Below are 21,534 nucleotides of genomic sequence, written 5' to 3'. Positions count from 1 at the left end.
GATGAGAGTGCCTGAAGGCCTTCCCACATTTCTTACGTACATCAGGAATGAATTTTCTTGTGCAGAGTAAGCTGTGAGCACTGACTGAAGGTTTCCCCACATTCCTTGCATTCGTAAGGCCTCCTACCCGTGTGAATTACCTGGTGGTGGTTGAGCTGTGAGCGCTTCCTAAAGGCCTTCCCGCAAACCTTGCGTTTGTAAGGTTTCTCACCGGAAGGGGTGCTCCCATGTTGAGGAAGGGAAGACCGATGGGCAGAGGCCTTTTCCACACTCATCACTTTTATGTGGCTTCTCACCAGCAGGGGCTCTTTGGTGTTAAGCTGTGCGATATGTCTAAAGGCCCGTCCACGTTCCTCACAGACGCAGGGCTTCCCCCCGTGTGGATTCTCTGGTGTTTACTAATCAGCGATGGCTACCTGTAAGCCTCTCCACATTTGGGGCACTGATAGGGCTTTTCGCTGGTATGGGTTCTGTGATGTACGCTAAGCTGTGAGAGCCAAAGAAAGCTTTTCCCATAGTCCTTGCGTTCATGGGGTTTCTTGCCAGTATGAATTCTCTGATGTCTGGGAAAGAGTGAAACAGAACCAAAGGCCTTTCCACATTCTTGACATTCATAGGGTCTTCCCCACTGTGAGTTCTCTGATGTTGGGGAAGCTAGGAACAGCGACGGAAGGCCTTCCCACGTTGCTGAATTCATACCATTTCTCACCAGCACGGATTTCCTGGTGATTAAGAAGGGATTTCTTCTGCCAAAACCTCCTCCGTATCCATTCCACACACACGGCTTGATTCCAGGTGGCACTCGATGAAGTAGGTCGTGGGACATTTGCTGTCTCAAAGCAGGTGTCTCTTCATGGGTGATGCTGGCTTGACCGGGGCTTTCTCCCTCATTTCTGTGATTTGTCTCAGGTGTGCCTTCGCATTCCCAGTCATCTTGAAGACTGGGGTTCTCAGGATCTCCATTATAAATTTTTCAATCTTCTCCCGTTGGGAGACCCAATCTGAGAGGTAATGAAAAAGCAGAGATGCCTGTTTTAGTCTCTGGTGTCAGAGAGCTAGAACCTCTCGAGCAGAAATAGTTTTACACTGAAAATAATGCTTATGAAAAAAGGTGAGTGTTCTGTATAGCCCCCAAATGTGACTAAGCAATTAGACAAACCAACGTATGTTCAGTCAAAGAAATGCTGAAGTGAGCTTGCTAATACATTGAAAACTGGTTAATATCATACAAAGTATGAAAATTGTGGCCTTTTTTTTTTTTCCCTTGCCAGTCAGAAAGGTCTGAGGTAACTTCACAAGTCAGGGTCCCAATTAATAGCAAACAGTAAGTCAATCAAAGGTCCAAATCCTCTAGGAGGTGAAACAGCTCTTGGGTACCCTTGTTAGGCAGTGCCCCGGCATGGTATTTGCAAAGCATGACTCTTGCCTACCGAAGTCCCACATCTAGACATCTCCCCTGGTGGTAACATCCCCAACGTGAGAACCCATATGCACAAGATACTCACTGCAGCATGATCATTTATCACTGCTGGAAACAGCCTGAATGCCTCTGTAAGAGAGAGTGGATCATTAATGAACTGTGACACCCACAGTGTTACTCGAGGGCATACAAGAAAGCAAATGATCTCCATGAACTGACAAGTGACTTCCTCTGAGCTTGTGGCCGTGGTGCAGTGACAGAAGACTAACACACTGAGGTCAGTGGGGAGGTCGTGGACAAATCTCAGCCATCCCCAACCCTGAGGGGCCACCGCCAGCCCTGGTGAGGAAACAGGGATGAGGTGGCTCGCACACTCCTGTTCTCCAAAATCCTGAGTTCCTGCTTCAGCATGGAGGAGCCAGCCAATCAGCAGTGCATGCTGGAAACACTGATGGGGGTGCTCCGTGGGCGCCGACCGGGCAGAGCTGCTCCCACGGCCGCGAGGGCCAGACACAGCCTCATCAGAGCCGCACGCAGGGTGAGCGTGGCTGCCCTTGGCCGTGGAGCGGTGCACAAGAGCAGGGCGGCAGCACAGATGGGGCAGGAGTGTGAGTGCGGCTTACAGCGCACCAAGAGGTCAAGGGAGAAACGAGGAACTGCCGCGAGGAAAACCAGCCAACCAGAGGACGTTGAGAGAGGACTCAGTATAAATTCTGGGAATGAAAAGTGCAGTGACTGGTTGGTTTTGTCAGCTGGCATTCAGTGTCCACTCCCACCTCCTGGCTGGCCTTGCTCTGCTTAGTCAGGGAGCTTGCCATCTCCTTGCACTGAGGACTGGAGGGGACTAGGGTTCCACCCTTCAGGTGCACTTGTGTGAGGCTGAGATTATAGAAGCAACATTTTGTGCTGCTTTGGCCATCAGACGGCGGTGGCAGTGATGGTGGGACTGGCCTCTGTGCTTCAGTGTCCGAGCACTTGGGGCAGCAGCGGGGGCGGTTTCATTGCCTGCTTTCTGATCCCAGACCACAGCTAAGGCAATGTGTCCTTGAGGCTGGCAGTCCCAGTGGCAGCCCTTCCGTCTCCACCTCCTGGCTGTGGCTGAGGCAGAACATCTTGCAAAGGTTCAGGGTTGCCGCTGAGTGGATATGAGAGTCACAAGTAATTCTGTGGTTTGTCCAGCCCTTCTTGACTGGAGGGCACTCCTTTTAGACAAGACCTTATGGTCTCCCAGACATCTGCTTCTGGACCAGTGGTTCCAAATTTTTGAGAGGTGCTCTACATACAGTGAGTACAAACGGGGTTGGAAGGGCAGCGGCACCAGTATCCTGAACTTCCCCAGGCCTCAGTTCTCTAATCTTTAAAATGGGATGGATGACACCATTTACCTCAAAGTGTTGCTGTGAGGACTGAATTAAACTGTTAAGAGCTCACTATATTATAGTGCTTGCTACATGGCATTTATATATATATATAAACATTTACTGATGCCTGTACACACGTTTTCCCCAATTTACTGTGGGGTTATGGCCTGAAACCTGTTGTAAGTTGAAAATACTGTAAGTTAAAAATACATTTAATACACCCAACCTGAATATTACAGCTTAGCCTCGCCGACCTTAAATGTGCTCAGACCGCTGGTGTTAGCCTGCAGTTGGGCAAAATCGTCTAACACAAAGCCTATTTGATAGTAAAGGGTGGACCCTCATGCCATTTATTGAATACTGTACTGAAAGTGAAAAAGTAGAATGGTTATAAGTGTATACATGTCTGCTCTCGTGTTTGGCGGCTGACTGAGGCTGCAGCTGGAAGGCTGAACGTTGGCGTGACTCAGCCTTTCCTCAGTCTGATGCTGTGTGACTGGAGCTGTTCAGAAACTGTGTAGGTTTAAGGTAAGGACATGAATGTGGGTTTCTGTTTGGCTGCCTGCAGGATTGTGGTAACTTCTTTGGGGTTTGCTTTCCTCATTTATGAGTTGGATAATAACGCCACATGTCTTATTACCCTGAAGTTCTGCAGCAAACGACAAAGATAACTTAAAACAGAATAAAAACATGATTTTATATTGAAGAAACTCGGGATTATTATGGAGAAAAATTCAAAATCAGCCTGAAATGTTCAAATATGAAAATGGGTTCCAAATGAATTTATTATGGTGTGGCCTGTCTTGGCTCTGTCCCAAACACTACAGTTAGTCATTCATTCCCTTTTGCTGATTGGAATACGGCAGTAGGAAAGTTCAGGAAGTCTTGGGCTGCAGAATTGGCTTTCCCCACCCTGAAGCACGGATCTAGGGCACACATGGCCTGCTCTGCCCACTCTGTGGAAGGACACTTTCCCTTAGGAGGTCCTGAAGCTTGTCCGAAGCAGGAGTTTGTCCCTATGCCAGATCTAGAACCCAGAGTTTCTATCCCTGAATGTAGTTTTGTTTTCACCTGGCCTCTTGGCTTCTGTGGTGTCATGAGCACGTCTCTTCTGTCTGATGCTGCTTTCTCTAAGGAATTTATCACCTTGATTCCACCTAAGGGCTGGAGTCAAGGAGCATTTCCTTGCAGGCCTTGTGTCTCATAGGAGGAAATTTTAGAGTCACATGGGTGTGACTTCAAATACCAACTCAACTGCTCATGTACTAGCTTTGTGTTTTTCAGCAAGTCACTTCACTTTTCTACATCTCTGTCTTACCTTTCTGTTCTACAAAGACAATATAATCTGACTGCAGGGTTATTTTGAGGAATTATGGTTACTAGTATTAAAGGAAGAGGTGAGTTAGGTATAGAGATTGAATCTCACACTCCAAGAATCAAAGCCAAGGGAGGTGGTGTTCTGTTGACATAATGGGCAGAAGGGAAAAAAGACAGGACTTGTTACTGCATACCTTTTCTACACCTTCAAGTTTTTGAATCCTAAGGATATACTGCTACTCAAAATATTAAAGGCTTTAAATAGAAAATGGAAAAATTGAGAAGTACCAGGTAAACAATATTTAGAGGAGAATTACTTTGGGCTAAAAAAAAAAAAAAGACATGAGATTGTTAAAACATATCCTGTTAAGTTCCTGAATTCTAAGGATAAAGAAACTCGTCAAATGCTGGGACAGAAGCAGTTAACTGTGGGAGACGGAATTCTGGCCCCCAGAGATGTCTTCATCCTAATCCCGGGAACCTGTGGGTGCGTTCTGTCACACGGCGAGGGGGAACTAAGGCTTGTTAACCAGCTGACCTTGAGACAAGGTTATCGTGCTTTGTCCAGGGGAGCCCAGTATAGTCATAAGGGCCCTTAAAGATGAAAGAGGGAGGCGGAAGAGTCAGTTTCAGAATGATGAAATGTGAGACTCAACTGGCTGTTGCTGGCTTTGAAGATGAAAAGGGGCCACGCCAAGGAGTGGGGGTGCCTCTGGAAGCTGGAAAGGCTGGGAAACAGACTCTCCCGCAGAGCCTCCAGAAGAGAACCCATCCCTGTCAGCGCCTTGGTTTTGACCCAGTGAGGTCTGTTTCAGGCTTCGGACCTCCAGATAATAAACGTGTGTTGTCTTAAGCCACTATGTTTTGATAATTTGTTAAGAGCAGCAACAGGAAATGAATACATCCCTATCAGCTAAGAGAAACAGACCAGCACTGGGGTCCTCTTCTGGGAGACCAGAAGCCAGAATCCAATGAACGGACATCTCTGGGTTTTTGAGAAGAAACCATAATCCAAGAATGTTCTGCCAATCAAAAATATAATCTATGAAGTTCCAAGAAATCTTTTGGACATATAAGGAATTAGAGAAAACCAGCTATATTTATTGAGATAAATAAAAATGCTCAGTAGTCTAACCAATTAGCATTTGAAATAAAACTGTTACCTTAAAAGACAGGGGCAAACAGTGAGCCAGCAATGAATGTTACTCTGAGTACTGTATTTCAGTTTAAGTGGAAATCATGAGTGGGTCTGGCAGTGAGGAGTGGAGGCATCAAATAAGAGTAAAACTAAAAGCTGTGGAGGGTGAGTTTTCATTAGGTCAGTGAAATGGAGGAAATGTTAAAGGACAGGCTGTGAAGGAAGGGACAGAGAAAGCGAGGGTGGTCTCTTGGAGGAGAGCAGCAAAGAAATGAATGATGGGTGAGAAAGTGTTAACAGTGCGCTCATCCTGCCCAAAAGATGATTCAGAATGCGGAGACAACACCTTAAGCACAGAGGAAAGTTCCAGTTGAGCAAGAGGACCAGCCAACATAAGGAAAGGAGACCAGGATCAAATAAATAGTACAGTGTAAAACGAAAGGAATAAAGTTAATACACTAAATAAAAATGTGAATTTCCCTACAGAAGAAGATTCCTATTTTGAGTTACTAAAAGATCAGCTTTTTAAAGAAATAACTAAAATGACAGGGGTTGAAAATAAATGGATGGGCAAAAAAGTGCTAGGTAAACAAGGATCGATCATTATTATTAGTATTACAAAGAACGGAAATAAAATTCCAAAAGGGTTACAAGAGGCCAGGGTTGCCAAACTTCTCATCTAGAGTGTCAGACAGGAAATAAATAGGCATTATGGCCACAGTCCTTGCAACCACTCTGCTCTACTGTTGTAGACAATGTGTAAATAAGTGAACATGGATGTGTTCCAATAAAACTTTATTTATAAAACAGGCAGCAGGCTAGATTTGGTTTGTCCACCCCTACACCTGGCAGAGCAGGACATTATATAGTGAAGAAAGTATGATTCATAAATAGGGGTTAAGTCATATCTTTATAGGCCATAGAAAGTAAAAATCTCTGGAAATTCAAGATTTTGGTTAAAAAGCCCAATCTTAGGCGATTCTGATCCAATATAGCAAGTTATATAAGAATGTGGAGAATTTTATAATTATAATCTATAGGCTTAAACAGAATTTTGTATCCAAAAAAGTCTATTCTTTTTCAATGTCATGGAACATATACAAAAACCAATCCTGTACTTAGCCACAAAGAAAAATGTCAAATTTTAAAAAGTAGGTATTTTCAGGCCACATTTACCAATCACAATAAAATAAAAATTGAAGTTATTTAGGATGTTTTTGGCTGCAAGTTTATAAAAATTCAGCTAAAATTAACTTCAGCAATAAAGGTTTATTTTCCCTTACATAACAAGGCATCAGAGACAGTTCAAATTGGCCTCATAGCTCAGTGTGCTTAGGACTCTGGGCCAGCATCTTTGAGGTCCTCTCTTTTCTCCTCTTGGTTTCAAGACAGCTGCAGCAGCTCCAGGCATCATGGTTCTCAGAGGAAGATGTTTAAAAGCAAGAAATGAGAGGGGAGGGAGTCTTCCTAATGTGTCTGTCTCTTCTGAATGAGGAAGATCTTTCCCAGAAGCCACTGTAGATCCCCAGAACATACTGGCCATACACTGGAACATAAGGGCCATCTTGAGCTGCAAAAGAGGCTGAAAAAGCATCTGACATCTTCAGATTCTAAGGCAAGACAGGTGCTGCCAACAGGAATGGGAATTGGGTATGGCTGCCAGGCAGGCAAACAACCACTTCTGTCTGACAAAAGTTTTAAAAGATAACCCAAAACAAAAATCCTGGAAATTAAGAGTCTCCTAAATGTAGTTTACTCTTGAATCAGGGAGAAATAAAAACTGAAGTTTTTGTAGGATAAACCACTTTCTATTTCATCATACTCTGTTTTTGTTTTCTATTGATTTATTCATCATCAGGGTGTTTGGTATTCTCTCTTCTGGCTTCTTAAATAGTACCTTTAGTATATTTGAGTATAGTCCTTCAGTTTTTCCAGTTTTGCATGCACTTAAAAGCCATAAAAACTCCTCTGAGCAGCTCCAGCCACATCCCACATTTCTGGGCATGTAAAACTCTCATTGTCGGCCTTACCGTTCACAGTAATTGCATGATTTATTTCCTTGTTAACTCAAGAAAAAAATTTTTTTCTTTTTATTTTCCAATAAAATTCAAACTTTTGGCTATTGTTAAAATGATTACACTGTGGTTAGAAAACGTGATTCTGGAGTGTTAGAGACAAAATTTTTTACCTCACCTTTCCTTCTTTGACAATCATGGTCTAAACAATTTGCATCCGTAGACTTTTTCTTCAATATGGATGTTATGACTCAGAGTAAAGGACAGCTCTGAATAAGGGAATTCTCACTTGGATTATATGCAAGTCTCTCTCCAAGATAGAAAGCAGAAGTTGTGATTAGCCTAAGCTAATGGACTCTTCCCGTTATTTCCATTCATATGGCTGCTCGCTAACATAAATTCTCTGATGATCAGTAAGGGGTAAGTGCTGATGGAAGGTTTTTCTACATTTATTAAACTCACCGGTGTTTCTCTATTATGCATTCTCTGATGCTGAACAGCACTTGAGTCATGACTTAAAGTCCTCCCACATCCCTTATATCCATAGGGTTTTTCCTCCGTATGAGTTACTTGATGGTGAATCAGCTGTGAGCAGTGACTGAAGGCTTTCCCACATTCCTTACATTCGTAGGGCTTCTCACCGGTGTGAATTCTGTAATGTACAGTAAGATGTGAAACCCGTTTGAAAGCCCTGCCACATACCTTACATTGGTACGGTTTCTCTCCAGTGTGAATTCTCTGATGCTGCTTGAGTTGTGAGCTCACCCTGAAGGCTTTCCCACATGCCTTACATGCATAGGGCTTCTCACCAGTATGAATTCTCTGATGTCGAATAAGGGTTGAGCCTTGATTAAAGGCCCTCCCACATTCTTTACATTCATAGAGCTTCTTGCCAGTGTGAATGGTCTGATGTTGAATCAGTTGAGACCGATGACTAAAGGTCTTCCCGCATTCCTTGCATGCATAGGGCTTCTCCCCGGTGTGAATTCTGTAATGTACTTTAAGATGTGAGATCCGATTGAAGGCCTTGCCACACTCCTTACACTGATAGGGCTTCTCGCCAGTGTGGATTCGTTGATGTTCAATCAACTGTGAGCTTCGACTAAAGGCCTTTGCACAGTCCTTACATTCATAAGGCTTCTCACCAGTGTGAACTCGCTGATGTTGTATGAAATTTGAACCAGAATTGAAGGCCTTTCCACATTCCTTACATTCATATGGTTTCTTGCCAGAATGAATATTCTCATGTTGAATTAGCCGGGAGCCATATTTAAAAGCCTTCCCACATTCCTTACATTTATAGGGTTTCTCATTAGTATGAATCCCTTGAGGACTAATGAAGTCCTCCTGCCAGAAGTCTTTTGTACATTCATTATATCCATAGGGGTTTGTTCCAGTATGAATTTTCTGATAAAAAGTAAGGGAGGCTTGCTGGTCAAAAGTGGACATTTCTTCACTACCAATGGTCATTTGACTCAAATGTCCACCTGGATCTCCCTCCTGCCCGTCAAACTGACTTCTGCGTTCCCAATCATCTCGGAAACGCGAGCACTCGAGACCATAACTTGTCAGGCTTTGCTCTATCTCCCACCGGGGTGACCGTGCTTCACAAACGTGCCGCGCTGGAGACAATACCTGAGTATCATTCCTGGACTCCGATACTGTAAAAGAACAAAGCAAGTGTGTGTTTTTCCCTTTTCCAGAAAGAGGAACTAATACAGTAAAAACAGGAAAGTTTACACTCAGTATCTGTAAGCTCTTGAATGTGACTGAGCAGTTAGAAAACGGAGAAGCACAACAGTGAAAGAGGAGATACCGTCAAGGAGATGAACGAGTAATCAGAGGGAGAGGGTAAGAGCAGTTGGAAAATGGCAGTGTGGCTCAGAATCGCCTCTGAACCACGCTTTTTAAAAAGTGAATGTTTCTGTAAGACCCTAGAAAACACACATATGACCTAGAGTGACAGAGCAAGTCATCTGTTGCCTGGGACGAGGGTGTGAGTGGTGTGTGGGCAGGCACGCAAGGGAGCTTTCCAGAGGGTGAAAATGTTCTCGATCTTGTCTGTGGTGGTGGTGATGATGTAAATGCGTACGTTTGTCAACTCAATTAAAATACCATACTTAAAATGCACGCATTTAATTGAATATAAATTACACCTCAATATAGTGGATTTTTAAAAAATGATGGAGGGGGTGGCTGGATACTTCTCTGGCCAGAGGACCATGCTGGCACATCTGCTTGACAGGGGCCGTGGTGTACGGGGGGGGGGGGGGGGCTGCTTTCACACGTCCACTGGAAGCTGTCACAGCTGTGGTCTTCCGCTGTAATGCTTTCTGTCTCTGAAGTTTAGCTGAACACCACGGCTGGAGCTAATGTCAACTGGGCCAGGCTCTCCTGGACCTTTCCACTGCCTAACAGTGACCTTGGAAAAAGGAGGGCTTTGTTTAGAAGATCAGGCCCAAATGTAACTGGGGTGGCCTCTTTCAGAGCCACATTCTTTGCTGATTATTTGAACTTCAGGGAAAGGCTGAATGGTGTATTTGATCTTGATTCTATCTGATACATGATTTCAGCTACAGTGGCCTGTTTTTACTGCCATCACAGAAATCAATCACATTTGACTAATAAATTGGTTGCAGCTTCACACAAGGGAACATGGGGAAAAGCGACTTCTGAATGGGTGCTTTTGAATGTATTCATAAAGCGTATTAGACAGAAGGCCAAAGAGGGCTTTATAGGGGCATGGCTGCTTCCCACGGGGGCCCATCAGAGACCGCTGTTCGTTTGGTTATTTGTGAAATTATTAAGCAAAAAACTACTGGACCAAAGGATTACTCTGACAGTGGAAGATGACGAGGAGTCTGTGGAATAAATATCAGATCTTGTGGGAAATGATGCTGGTGTCACCTCAGAAACACGCACCACAACCACAGTGCACCATCCGCAGGAGGTCATGAGAACAAGACCATGTCAAGAGGGCCTAAAGGAGAGAGATTTTTTCAGACACCACGTCTGGTTGTTCACAGGGAAGGCCATTCTGACACCATCTTTCTGCAGATCTCACAGATTAAGGGCTCAGTCTCACAAGAGTGCCCCTACCAGCCTTGCCCCCTTAATAAATTGGAGCTTCTTGCAACCCCCTCTGGGGGGTTAATCATTTGCTAGATGACTCACAGAACTTAGGAAAACAGTTTACTTATTATACTACTGGCTTATTACAGAGGATGTAACTCAGGAAGGGCTGGGTGGGAGAGATGCCTGGTGCAGGATGTGGGGAAAGGATGTGAAGCTTCCATGCCGTCTCCGGGCTCTCCACTCCCCCAACACTTCCATGTGTTCAAAAACCTGGAAGTCTCTGAACCCCATCCTTTAGGGATTTTTATGGAAGCCTCATTATGTAGGCATGACTGATCAAATCATTGGCCACAGGTGATTAACTCAACTCCAGCCCCTCTCCCCTCCCTGGAGGCTGAAAGTTCCAAGCTTCTAATCGAATAACTGGTTCCCCTCTCAACCAGCCCCCATCCTGAAGCGATCCAGGAGACCCCAGCCACCAGTCATCTAGTTAGCATATAAAAGGACAGTTATGAGAAGACACTGATGAACTCATCTACAAAACAGAAACAGACTCACAGACATAGTAAATAAACTTATGGTTACCAGAGGGAAAGGCAGTGGGAAGGGATAAACTGGGAGTTCGAGATTCGCAAATATTAATTACTGTACATAAAATAGATAAAAAAGAAATTTCTTCTGTATAGCACAGGGGGCTATATTCAGTATCTTGTAGTAAACTATAATGAAAACGAATATATGCATGTATATGCATGATTGAAACATGCTGTACACCACAAGTTGACACACTGTAACTATATTTCAATCAAAACACAAAACACTAATGACTTTGGAGATTCCCGGGGTTTTAAGAGCTGTGTGCCAGAAAACGGGGATGGAGACCAGATGTGCATTATTTCTCGTTATAAATCACAGCATCACAGGGGACAAGAGTGCCGTGAAGCTCAGTGACGGCAGCAGCGCACAACACTCGACGTACCGAGTGCCCATGGAGTACGGTGAATTTCGTTGTGTATATTCTACTGTAACTGAAAAAAGTTAAATTAGAAAGAACATTTTTCCAGAAAATATATAAATGACCACAACTGGCTCAAGAAATCCAACCCTTCAATGTTTAGATTCAGCATTAGGAAATCTACTCATATAACCCAGGTTTTATAAATTGAAAGAGAAAAAAACAATAAAATATGAAAAGGTGGATGCTGCTTTAACGGTGGATGCTGCTTTAACCGAAGAAAGTATCTCTATCTCATTCCTATGGCTGCTGTGCTTAATGAGAAGACACGGAAAGCACTCCCATCGCGGGCCAGGAGATCAGTATGCAGATGCCCCCATGAACACTGTTCCGGGTGCTGCCGACTCAGAATCCCGATCAGGCAAGAGGAAAAAACTTGTAAGGTTCAAAAGTGTAAAAAACATTGTCACCATTTGCAGAGGATATAACTGAACGCTTGGAAAGCTCGAGTGAGTAACGTGAAAAACTCATAAACAATGAGAAAGTTAATCTGAAGATGTGAGTAGCTTTTGTCATGTATAAAGAAACAACCAGTTGGAGTATAATATGGATGAATGCCGTGTTTGTCCATATTATGGATTATGCCATTTCCAATAGCAGCAATAAATATAAAACACCTAGGAATAAATGTAATAAGACACATACAAGGTTTACATAAAGAAAATAAAACTTTCATTAGGGATGGACAAAAATGAAGGGAAAAAAGCCTGCCATATTTTCCAGTAGAAGACTCCACATAATAAAATCAGTTTTCTCCTAAATTAATCTATAAATTTATACTGATCTCAATAAGAAAAACTACATTTTTTTTAAAGCAGACATTCTGATTCTAAAGTTCAGATAGAAAAATTATGAAAATAGCCAGGAAAATCCTAAAAAATAAGAAGGAAGAAGGACTAATTCTACCAGATATTTAAAACCCATTTAAATCCTTAATGACTTAAAACAGTATGGTACATTAAAAAAAAAAAAGCAGTATGGTTAGAGAGATTAATGAGCTAGAACAAAGTCCAAAAACAGATCGAAATAGAGGTGACAAACCAGGTGACAAAGGTGGCTTGACAGATTAGTGGTAAAGAGACAAAATAAGTTAATAAATGGTGTTTGAGTAACTGGATAATACTCTAGAAAGTAATGTGAAGTCACATGTTGCACTAGGAAGAATTCCACATGGGTCGTAACTAACATAAATATACTAGAGGAAAATTATAGGAGATTCATAGCCTCAGAGGGGGATGTCCTCTTTAAACAAGACACAAACGCACACATCTAAGGAGTAAGCAAAGTGAGCACCGCAAACATACTGTGAAAACTCAGATGACAAAAGCAAAAATCTGTTCTCATCTCAGGTGTGGCAGGCAGAGTGATGGCCTCCCAGAGAGGCCCACGTCCCAGTTCCCAGAAGCATGAATCCGCTAGGTTACAGGTTAGGACACGCCTCTTCTCCCCACGCTGACTCCTGATCTAACGCACTCCCGGGGCTAACCACCCCTTCCACGTGGATGGATCTACCACACCCGTGATGCTTAGTTCTCAGCTTCCCATTTGACATTTTCTTACAGTTCACTGTATGTTGTAGACAATGTGTGTGGACAGGCTTTTGATCTCATGTCACATTGTAACTGCATTTCATCAGGGAAGATTTTGGCCCCCAGGGGACATCTGACAGTGTCTGGAGACATTCTGGCTGTCACGAGTGAGGGGAGGCATTACTGAGGGGCATAATCTACAGAGTAGAGACCAGGGAGGCTGCTAACACCCTACAAGGCCGGAATGACAAAGAATTATCCCACCCAGAATCCCAGCCCCACTGCTGAGGCTGAGAAGTTCCCCATCCGGAGCAGGAGCACCCCAGGCGGAGGGGACAGCCAGGGCAGAAGACCCGAGACAGGAACGTTTGACATGTCAAAGCTGGGGTGGGTATGTTCCTATTATCTGCTTTTGTGCTCCCACAGCAGAGCTGGGTGGTTGTGACAGAGTCCACATAGCTGGCATGTTTACTAGAATGTTTACTGTCCGGACCTTTAAAGAAGACATTTGCCAACCGCTATGTTAATGGAACAGCACAGAGGCTTGTGTGGCTGTAACCAAATCAGCAACACGGAGAGTGGCAGGAAGTGAAATCAGAGTGGAAGCAGGCAAGCAGATTATACGGAGCGACACAGTGCAACACAACTTCCCGTGATACCGAAAATGTTCCATTCTGCGCTGCTACACAATGAATGTGGCTAGGGTGACTGTGGAATGGAACTTTACATTAAAAAAAAATTTTAGTTAAAATTTAAATAGCACATGCAGGTGCAGTGTAGATATGGAGCCTACCAGGCCATGGTATGGATTTTGGATTTTCTCTTGAGTGAGATGGGAAGCTGTGGGCAGGTTTTGAGCAGGGATGTGCTACACCCTCACTGAAGTCTTGAGAAGGCCGCTGTGGCTGCTGTGTGGAGAAAGAACTGCAGGGTCAAGGGCAGAGGCAGAGGCCACGGCAACAGTCCACACGGCGGTAAGGATGCGGGTGGTAGCAGTGGTGTTGGTGGAAGTGGCTCCATTCTGGATGTTTCGAGATGGTGCTAATGGGGTTGCTGACAGACTGAACAGGGGTGGGAGACAGAAAAGGCAAGGATGCTCCCACAGGTTTTGACTTGAGCAAGCAGAACAGAGCCCCCTGCTGTGAACGTGGAGAAGAAAGGGGAAGAGCCTGTGTGTTAGGGAGGACCAAGGACTCCCTGTGGGACTGAAGTTCCAGGTGTCTGAACAACCAAGCGGGGTTAACAAGAATGACGGAAACATCCTCTATCCGCATTGTCCAATACAGTAGCCGCCAGCCACAGGACAGCTACCGAGCACCTGAAACGTGGCAAGGGCAACCAGGGTACTGACATTTAAAATGTATTTAACTAACTCAGTTCAATTTCCGTGGCACACGTGGCCAGTGGCTCCGTGTCCGCCAGCACAGGGATGAATGGTGTGCACAGCACGGTCATGGAGAGGGCCCCGGGGAATGGAAGGGAACAGAGGAGAAGAGGCTCAAGTCTGAGCCTTGCGGTGCTCCAGCTCTCAGAGAAGGTGGGAGGGGCCGGCAAAGGAGGCTGAGCGTGGTCAGTGAGGTGGGCAAGAGCAGGAGGGAGCAGTGACCTAAGTACACACGCTGCTGACAAGCTAGGCACGATGATGGCTGAGACCGGACCTCTGAGTCTGGCAACTTGGAAGGAAAAGTTTCGAACTCAGAGGGCCCGCCTCCCCGCCAGGCAGCTGGACTGTTACCTGTGGTGGCTCCTCGCTTCCCACACTTGCCCCACTCACCGGGGCATGGGCCTCCTGTGGCTACTTTCTCCACCATCCAGGGCTCTTGGCCTTGCTCCAGGAAAGAGATCACAGCAGGTTTGGAAAAGGCAAGACCTGGATGTGAAGAAAAAAAAATGCCACTTGGTTATGGCGCGGGGCCCAAGAATTCAGATCCAGGGCCTGGTTATCAAGCAGGAGAGGCAGCTGCAGGAAGGGCAGGGGGAATATGTGAGTCACATGGCAGCTTCAGGCCATGGAGCTACCCCTTAACCACTCAGAAAGGACCCCTAAAATAACCAGGAAGAGACAGACGTGCCCCGCAGTAACCCCGCACTAACCGCCCACACGGCCTTACCCAGGGAGACCAGGTTGCCGTAGGTCTCCAGCATCACGTCTCGGTACAGGTCTCTCTGAGCCGGCGCCAGCCGTCCCCATTCTTCTTGGGAGAAGACTACAGCCACATCTCTGAACAAGTCTGACCCCTGGAACAACAGGGAGGAGCGTTTTATGTGTAGTTCAGGATGAGAGGAGATGGAGGAGGCCTCTGCAGGAAGCGGGTGTTCTGGTGAAAAAGAAGGCTGGGGCTGGAGGCCTCGGGTGTGAGCAAGGGACAGGAGAAGATGGGCCCCGGTGAAAGAGACGTTCAAATAGTCTTGAACTTTCCTTTTTACTACAAACCAAAGCTCCTGTGCACAGGCCTGGGAGAAAATTAAATTCCGGCCAAATGGAGTTTTCCCAGTTTTGACAGCGTCATCAAGCCCTGCCTCCTCTGTCCTTGGTATGTGATAAATGCTCTAGGTGACACCTATCATGTGTACTTTGATGGAGTAACAAACAACATCAAAACCCAACAATTTTTGGTAGACTTTTCTCAAAGTATTTTATTTAAAAAAATACTTTCTGTCTTAGAAAACAGGATTTTCATTTAAGTCTAGAATTGCTTCAGGGGGAGGGTGCAGCTCAGTGGTACCATGCACACTTAGCAGGCACAAGGTCCTAGGTTCAATCCCCAGTACCTCCAGTAAAAATAAATAAACCTAATTACCTCCCCCCCAAAACAAACAAGAACTGCTTCAAGACACAGGCTCATCATTATGTGAAAATGTATCACAGACATTTTTCCTTATCAGAAAAGTCTTGAAGATTACTTTTATTAGCTGTACAATTCTCTATCTAGTGAAAAAACGGACTCAACCATTCCCTTATTTTGGATGCAGAGGCTGCCAAGGTCAGATCTCTTGAGGCTCTTCCAAAACTACGACTGTGCAGATTCTGAACAATTTATTCATCTGATTATCCTACAATCCCCAACTCTGCCCTCTGCTTGCTCTTAAGCTGAAGAAGCCGATGGAGAATGACCCAGAGTCAAATGCTCTGTTCAGCCTCAAACTGGACCTTATCTCTGGCATCTGATCTCTCACAGATTCCCAGCTGAACTTCAATGACATACCCCACTGTCCATGCAGGAGACGATGCCCCCACACTGAAACTGAGACCCACCAACACCAGCTCCCCTGCTTTTTCGTGTGTGGTCCCTCATCAGTGTTCATCTCCATTTCATCAAACCTCAGTTCCAATAAGGGAAGCCCTCACTTTATATAAGGAAATGGATTTCCACTCCCTCTGGTCTCCCAGCAGAATACCAGGCTGTCAGAAGATGTGGAATGCTGTAGAGAATGAATCCACGAGGGCACTGGTCAGACTGGACAGAGCTGCAGGAGAGGGTACTAGCTGCCTGGTCTTTTTATTCCCTAAAATGGGGACCTCTGAGAACCGGATTCTTGGATGGAACCCAGGTGGGAAGCTTCAGGATAAGGAAAGCAAATATTTACATGATTTTAAAACTCACGAGGGACATGACTTTCAGAATTTCATGGGCTGATGGGTCTTCCTCCTGGATCCTCTCTTGGAGAAGGGCAGAGTCCTGAGATGGCAGAGCTGGGGGAGGAAAGAGCAAACATGAGAGGCCAGGCTTGCCTCAAAGCTCCCAGAATGAGACCATTACAAATGCCCACCTCCTTTACCCAACAACCCCCAAAATTAGAGGGAGCTGGGACAAACTGTGGCCCTCACCCAACTCCAGGAAACTCAGCTCCCCCTTGTTACTGATGCAGATCTGAGAGGGAGATGCTCAGACCTGGTCCAATGACTGAGACCACATGGTGTCCCAAGGACAAGGAAGGCTGTCCTCAGGTCAGGGAGCACAGTTGGCCTGACCTGCACCAGCCTAGCCCACAATGAAATCGTTCCAGAACCAAACCATTTAACGCTCTCATGCCCACAATATAACACCTTGGGAAGTCTCTCGGGCTCTTTACCTAACTTCCAAACTTAGAAGAACCCCACAATACCTAAGGCCTGGTGGACATGACTTTATGGATCCTGCCTTCAACAAATGGTTGCAGTAAGCAAATTAGATGGAGCAGGCCCAGGACCCCATTATCAAATCATAAATATGCCCCTGCACAGAGACATAGCAGGGAACAAACCTGCATGCACAATATTTCCTGAAAAATAGAACCAAAGATTAGTACCTAACAGTCCACAAGTATGCAGGTTGTTGAATCGTTTTTGGCAGAGTCACATGATGGATGCCAAGCAACTATCAAAACTGAGGTGGAACAACAGTAACTGACAATGAAAGATACTCGCAACTGGACCCCTTGTACAACAAGAGAACATTCAGCAAGAGTTGAATCCACCAACCTGCTGACACACAGGCTAAAAAAAAAAACCTTCAAAAACAAAAAACTGGATTGGAAAACATCCAAGTATTAAGAATGAAACCGGGGCGGGATGCATATAGCTCGGTGGTAGAGCTCATGCTTAGCACGCACAAGGTCTTGGGTTCAATCCCCAGTACCTCCATTAAAAAAAAAAAAAAAAAAGATACCATTTAACCACTTACTGAATTCATCGTTAAACTATATTTTATAAAAGAGTTTAGGACAGTGCCTGGCATATTACAAATATTTAATTCTATGTGTAAATGAAATAATGACAAATGTTCCTTAACATCATGTAATAGGATTTTTTTTCATGACCACTTTTTAAAAGCATTATTTGTATTAGCTATAAATATTCTATTACAGGGGTGGCCCGTGATTGACTCACTTTCCCATGGTTAGACAAATTTTGAATAAGATCCTCTAAAATGTTTCCAAATAGAAGTCGCGTCTTTTAAACTAGTGGTTCCAAATCTTCTGGGGTCCTACAACTCTTTGAGAGTCTCATAACAATATTTCATCTCAGATTTGAAAAAACACACAGACACATAAGAATAAATGCAAAACAGCCACAAGCAGACATTTCCTGGGGGTCGGGACCCCCGACACACCCACCCAGGGGGTCCGTGGACCCGGGCTACGAGCCCCGACGCAGACAGGGGGCGCCAGCAGGGCGCGCGCCGCGGGGGCCGACGGGAAACGTAGTCCGGAGCCGGAACAGCCGCTGACCGACGCCGAGGCGACACGTTCCGGTGCTTTCCAGGCCCGAGAGCCACCCGGCCGCGGCGCTCGCTCCCGCGCGGGCCCCGGAGCGTCTGACAAGCTCCGGAGCCCCTCACCTGCGCCTTCTCCGATTCAGGTGTCCCCGCCGCCGAGCTCCCTGCAGCCCCGGGTGCGCTTCCTCCTCGGTACCGGCGGACTCGGGAGCCGGAAGATGGCGCAGACGCACAAAGCCCCACCGATGCCGCGTCGCGATTGGGCCGGCGCCGCAGTCGCTTCTGGGAAACGTAGTCTCCAGGCCTTAAGGCTGTTAACCGAACGGCAAGGCTGGATCTCGCGATGTTTCGGGTGGCCGGCGCGTGCGTGCGTGCGTGCGTGCGTACGTGCGTACGTCCATACGTCCATACGTCCATGCGGGCTGCGCAGGAGACCGTCGAAGAGAGAACGCGCGGCTTTTTGGGTCCGGCGGGTCGGTGTGTGGAGGTCTGTACGCTGGGGCCGCTGTTCGCGCGGGATTGTCTCTGTGATGCAGGTGAGTGGCCCTGACGTGTGTGCGGTGTTGGTTCTGACCCGGTGGTTGAGTGTGTGACCGGGACCGTTAGACGCCGGATACGCGCTTGTGGGCGGCTGTGTACAAGTGGCGTGTGAGATGTTTCTCATCCGTTGTATCACCACTGGCCCGGAGCAGCCGTTTTACCGGAAGGTTTGGAGGGAGGCAAAAGCCCGAGTTCACTTGGTAACTAATTTTAAACCCTTATGTGGAAATGACAGATTGTGGTGGATGCAAAATCAGGTCTTTATAGGAGTGGAATGTTCTAATATTAGCAGTCATAGTGACTGTATGTATATTCATCATAAGCCACTCGTATGCCAGTCAAAATCGAAAAAAAAATCAGCAGAGATATTTTAAATGAGATATCAAGGGGTTTCTTGTGAGAAGACATCTCTTCGGCCAAGGCGTCTACCGCTGCGGGTAGTTCAGCTGTGGTTTGTGGAAGCATGAGAAGCGTTGACCTTTACCCATCCCAGGGCAGCGTGGTCCAGTGTGTTCGGGAGACCAGTGTCCTGGCTGCTGGTCAGGACCTGTTGCACCCGGTCTGTGAATGAGGAAACCATCCCCTGTCCAAGGTGAACTCTGGCCCAGAGTCCGGAGCCCTTGTCTCTTGATTTGATCTTGTTTCCTTTAGTATATATACTCTTGTGCATGCCTGCTTGGAACATTTTTTTTCTGAGGTTTGTGCATATCCGTGTTGTTGCATATCTGAAGAATGTGTTTTTTTACAAATTAAATTAGAGATTTAATTAAACCCCGATAAAGATACCAATACTGTTTCTCCATTGGAAATAGACAAATTGATGCTAAAGTTCAAATGAAAAAAAAATAAACATGAAAGAATAGGGAAGAATACTCAGAGAAAGGAAAGATGATGTATGCTAACCAGATCAGATATTAAAGTATTCTAAAAAGCTTCTGTAATTGTAACTGTGTGGTATTGGTTCACGAATTTTCAAGTAGAAGAGAACAGAAAGTCCAGACATGTCAAATACAGAGGGAAATCTGCCATATAATATAGGTGGCAAATCACTGGGATGAAAATGTGCTTTTTAACAAATAACCTTGGGGAATAATTGGATAGTCATTTGGAAAAAGATAATATTGTATTCATACCTCACATCATGTGAAAGAATAAACTCCAAACTGATCAGAGGTCTAAATTAAGCCATACAAATAGCAGACACGTACAGAGGTAAGTTCCATTACAGCATGATGTGTGGAAAGACTTTCTAATTACAACTTAAAAATCCAGACTAAATAAAAGACTGCTACACTTTTGCAGGGCAAAATACACCATGAGCAAAGGCAAAAGACAAATGACAAAATTTTTACAACTTTATGTATCTCAGATAAGGAGCTAATATTCCTAATACAGAAAGACAAAAGGCCAAACATGCAAGCAACCTCTGAACTCAACTTAGCAGATTGTTTTCTGTAATAGCATTGATGTAGTGATTTGGAAACTGCTTTGTATGCATCACAGGATTGAGCAAATGAATAAATATATTGATTTATTGGGAGCCAGTGTTTTACTGTGGGAAAAGAGAGATATAAATAAAGGCTGATGGAAGTAAGAAAGAACCCTGTGGTGTTGGGTTGGTGTGAACTCATAGTTAAAAACGTTTTTGTGTACCTTAGCCAGGTGATCACTGTTAACATCCATAGTGAGGGCATGCTGATATCATGGGCTCTTGATGTGATGAAAATAGCACTTTATCTCTATACTCTTCCTCCCCCAAACACATAACTCCAGCCTAATGACAGAACGTCAGATAAATACCAATTCAGAGACATTCGGCAAAATATCTGCCCTAGACTCCTCGAAACCGTGAAGGTCATTGAAGACAAGGAAAGTCTGAGTAACCATCACAAGTGAAAGGAACCTAAGAGGACACAACTACTAAAAATAATGTAGTATCCTGGATGAGATCCTGGAACAGAAAAAGGACATTAGACAAAAACTAAGAAAAACTGAAGTGTGGACTTTAGTTAATAATAATGTGTCATTATTAAATAATAATGGTTTATTAATTGTAAACAAAAAACAAAACCTATAGTAGTAATAGGGGAAACTGGGTACAGGGTATATGGGAACCCTCTGTATTATCTTTGTAATTTTCTGTAAATCAGAAACTTCTAAAATAAAAAATTTATTTAAATTAATTAGTCTTATTATTTTTTAAAAAGTATTTGTGTGTGTGTGTTTATTTTTTATTTCTCTGTTTGGTGAGTGGGCCTCGAAGCAGTAATGCCCCTGTAGCACATACCTAGTGCCTGGACCTTGGTTTCTACATAGCGTTTTCTAATAAAAGGAACCAAAGCTTCTTGGAGAAATGTCTGATTCCTGGACAATGGCAGGGAAAATACAAAATGAGTATGGAATATCTTCTTGTGCCAAAAAGTAGGGAAATGCTCAAAAAATTTCACAGAGGATTCCCTGCTTGCAACTATGATAGTAGAATAGTACTTAGCTTGCCATCCCACTCTATAAACAAATAGAAAACTAGATAATGTGTGGGAAACAAATCGTTTCAGATATGGGACAACTGTTAGTGTGAGGCTTTGGTCCTTGGGAGAGGGGAGAATAAATGAGATCCTACAGTTGCAATGGCTTTCTCCCTGAAGGTGTATTCCAGACAGTACAGGAAGGAGGAACCCAAGCAGAGCACAACAGATTTGCTATAGTGAGACAAACAATGGAGCTTGGGGAAACTGAAGTAACTGGAATTTGCTGAGCATAGTGTGGAAGAGGAAGGAAGAGGGAGGAGGGAGCTACTCAGAGAAAGCTCCAGAAACATGCATAGGAGTCTCCTTGAATTTTTGACTGAAGGCTAAGCTGTATATACATCTATCTAAAGTGAAATTCTGGAACCAACAAAAATACATTGACCAAAAGTAGACCAGTG

At 44.8% G+C, this 21,534-nt stretch overlaps 1 protein-coding gene, 1 long non-coding RNA gene and 1 pseudogene across 6 annotated transcripts; 2 read left to right on the top strand and 1 right to left on the bottom strand.

Moving 5' to 3' along the window:
* Positions 1-6,014: 6,014 nt before the first annotated feature.
* ZNF582 (zinc finger protein 582) lies at positions 6,015-18,320 on the bottom strand. 5 transcript variants are annotated; one of them, XM_064489911.1, is made up of 5 exons: positions 18,192-18,320; positions 16,459-16,564; positions 14,982-15,108; positions 14,606-14,740; positions 6,015-8,912 (listed from the first exon to the last, which is right to left on the bottom strand). In XM_064489911.1, the coding sequence occupies exons 3-5, from the start codon at positions 15,013-15,015 to the stop codon at positions 7,594-7,596; spliced, it is 1,488 nt and encodes a 495-aa protein (XP_064345981.1). In that variant the 5' UTR covers positions 15,016-15,108; positions 16,459-16,564; positions 18,192-18,320; the 3' UTR covers positions 6,015-7,593. The 5 variants fall into 5 exon arrangements, with proteins under 5 accessions (XP_064345981.1, XP_031313224.1, XP_064345980.1 ...); XM_031457364.2 differs by having other exon boundaries at positions 16,476-16,564; positions 18,192-18,317; XM_064489910.1 differs by having other exon boundaries at positions 17,968-18,294.
* On the top strand, positions 9,474-12,056 carry LOC135322093 (solute carrier family 25 member 36-like; annotated as a pseudogene).
* Positions 18,321-18,362: 42 nt separating the features above from the next.
* LOC135318444 (uncharacterized) lies at positions 18,363-20,791 on the top strand. The gene is made up of 2 exons (XR_004138601.2): positions 18,363-18,604; positions 20,382-20,791. It is a non-coding gene; the product is annotated as an uncharacterized LOC135318444 (long non-coding RNA).
* The last annotated feature ends 743 nt before the right edge of the window (positions 20,792-21,534 follow it).

The sequence above is a fragment of the Camelus dromedarius genome, chromosome 9 (genome assembly GCF_036321535.1).
Source record: "Camelus dromedarius isolate mCamDro1 chromosome 9, mCamDro1.pat, whole genome shotgun sequence".
NCBI classification, from domain to species: domain Eukaryota; kingdom Metazoa; phylum Chordata; class Mammalia; order Artiodactyla; family Camelidae; genus Camelus; species Camelus dromedarius.
The sequence above is the reverse complement of the archived record's forward strand: the minus strand, read 5'-3'. Positions and strand labels throughout refer to the sequence as shown.

Excerpts from the sequence above, each read along its gene's own strand:
- ZNF582 (XM_031457364.2), bottom strand. Across the intron at positions 14,741-14,981 it reads CGGCAACCTGGTCTCCCTGG|GTCTTGCCTTTTCCAAACCT; the intron begins GTAAGGCCGTGT and ends CTTCACATCCAG. Across the intron at positions 8,913-14,605 it reads GAAGCGAGGAGCCACCACAG|TATCGGAGTCCAGGAATGAT; the intron begins GTAACAGTCCAG and ends GTTCTTTTACAG.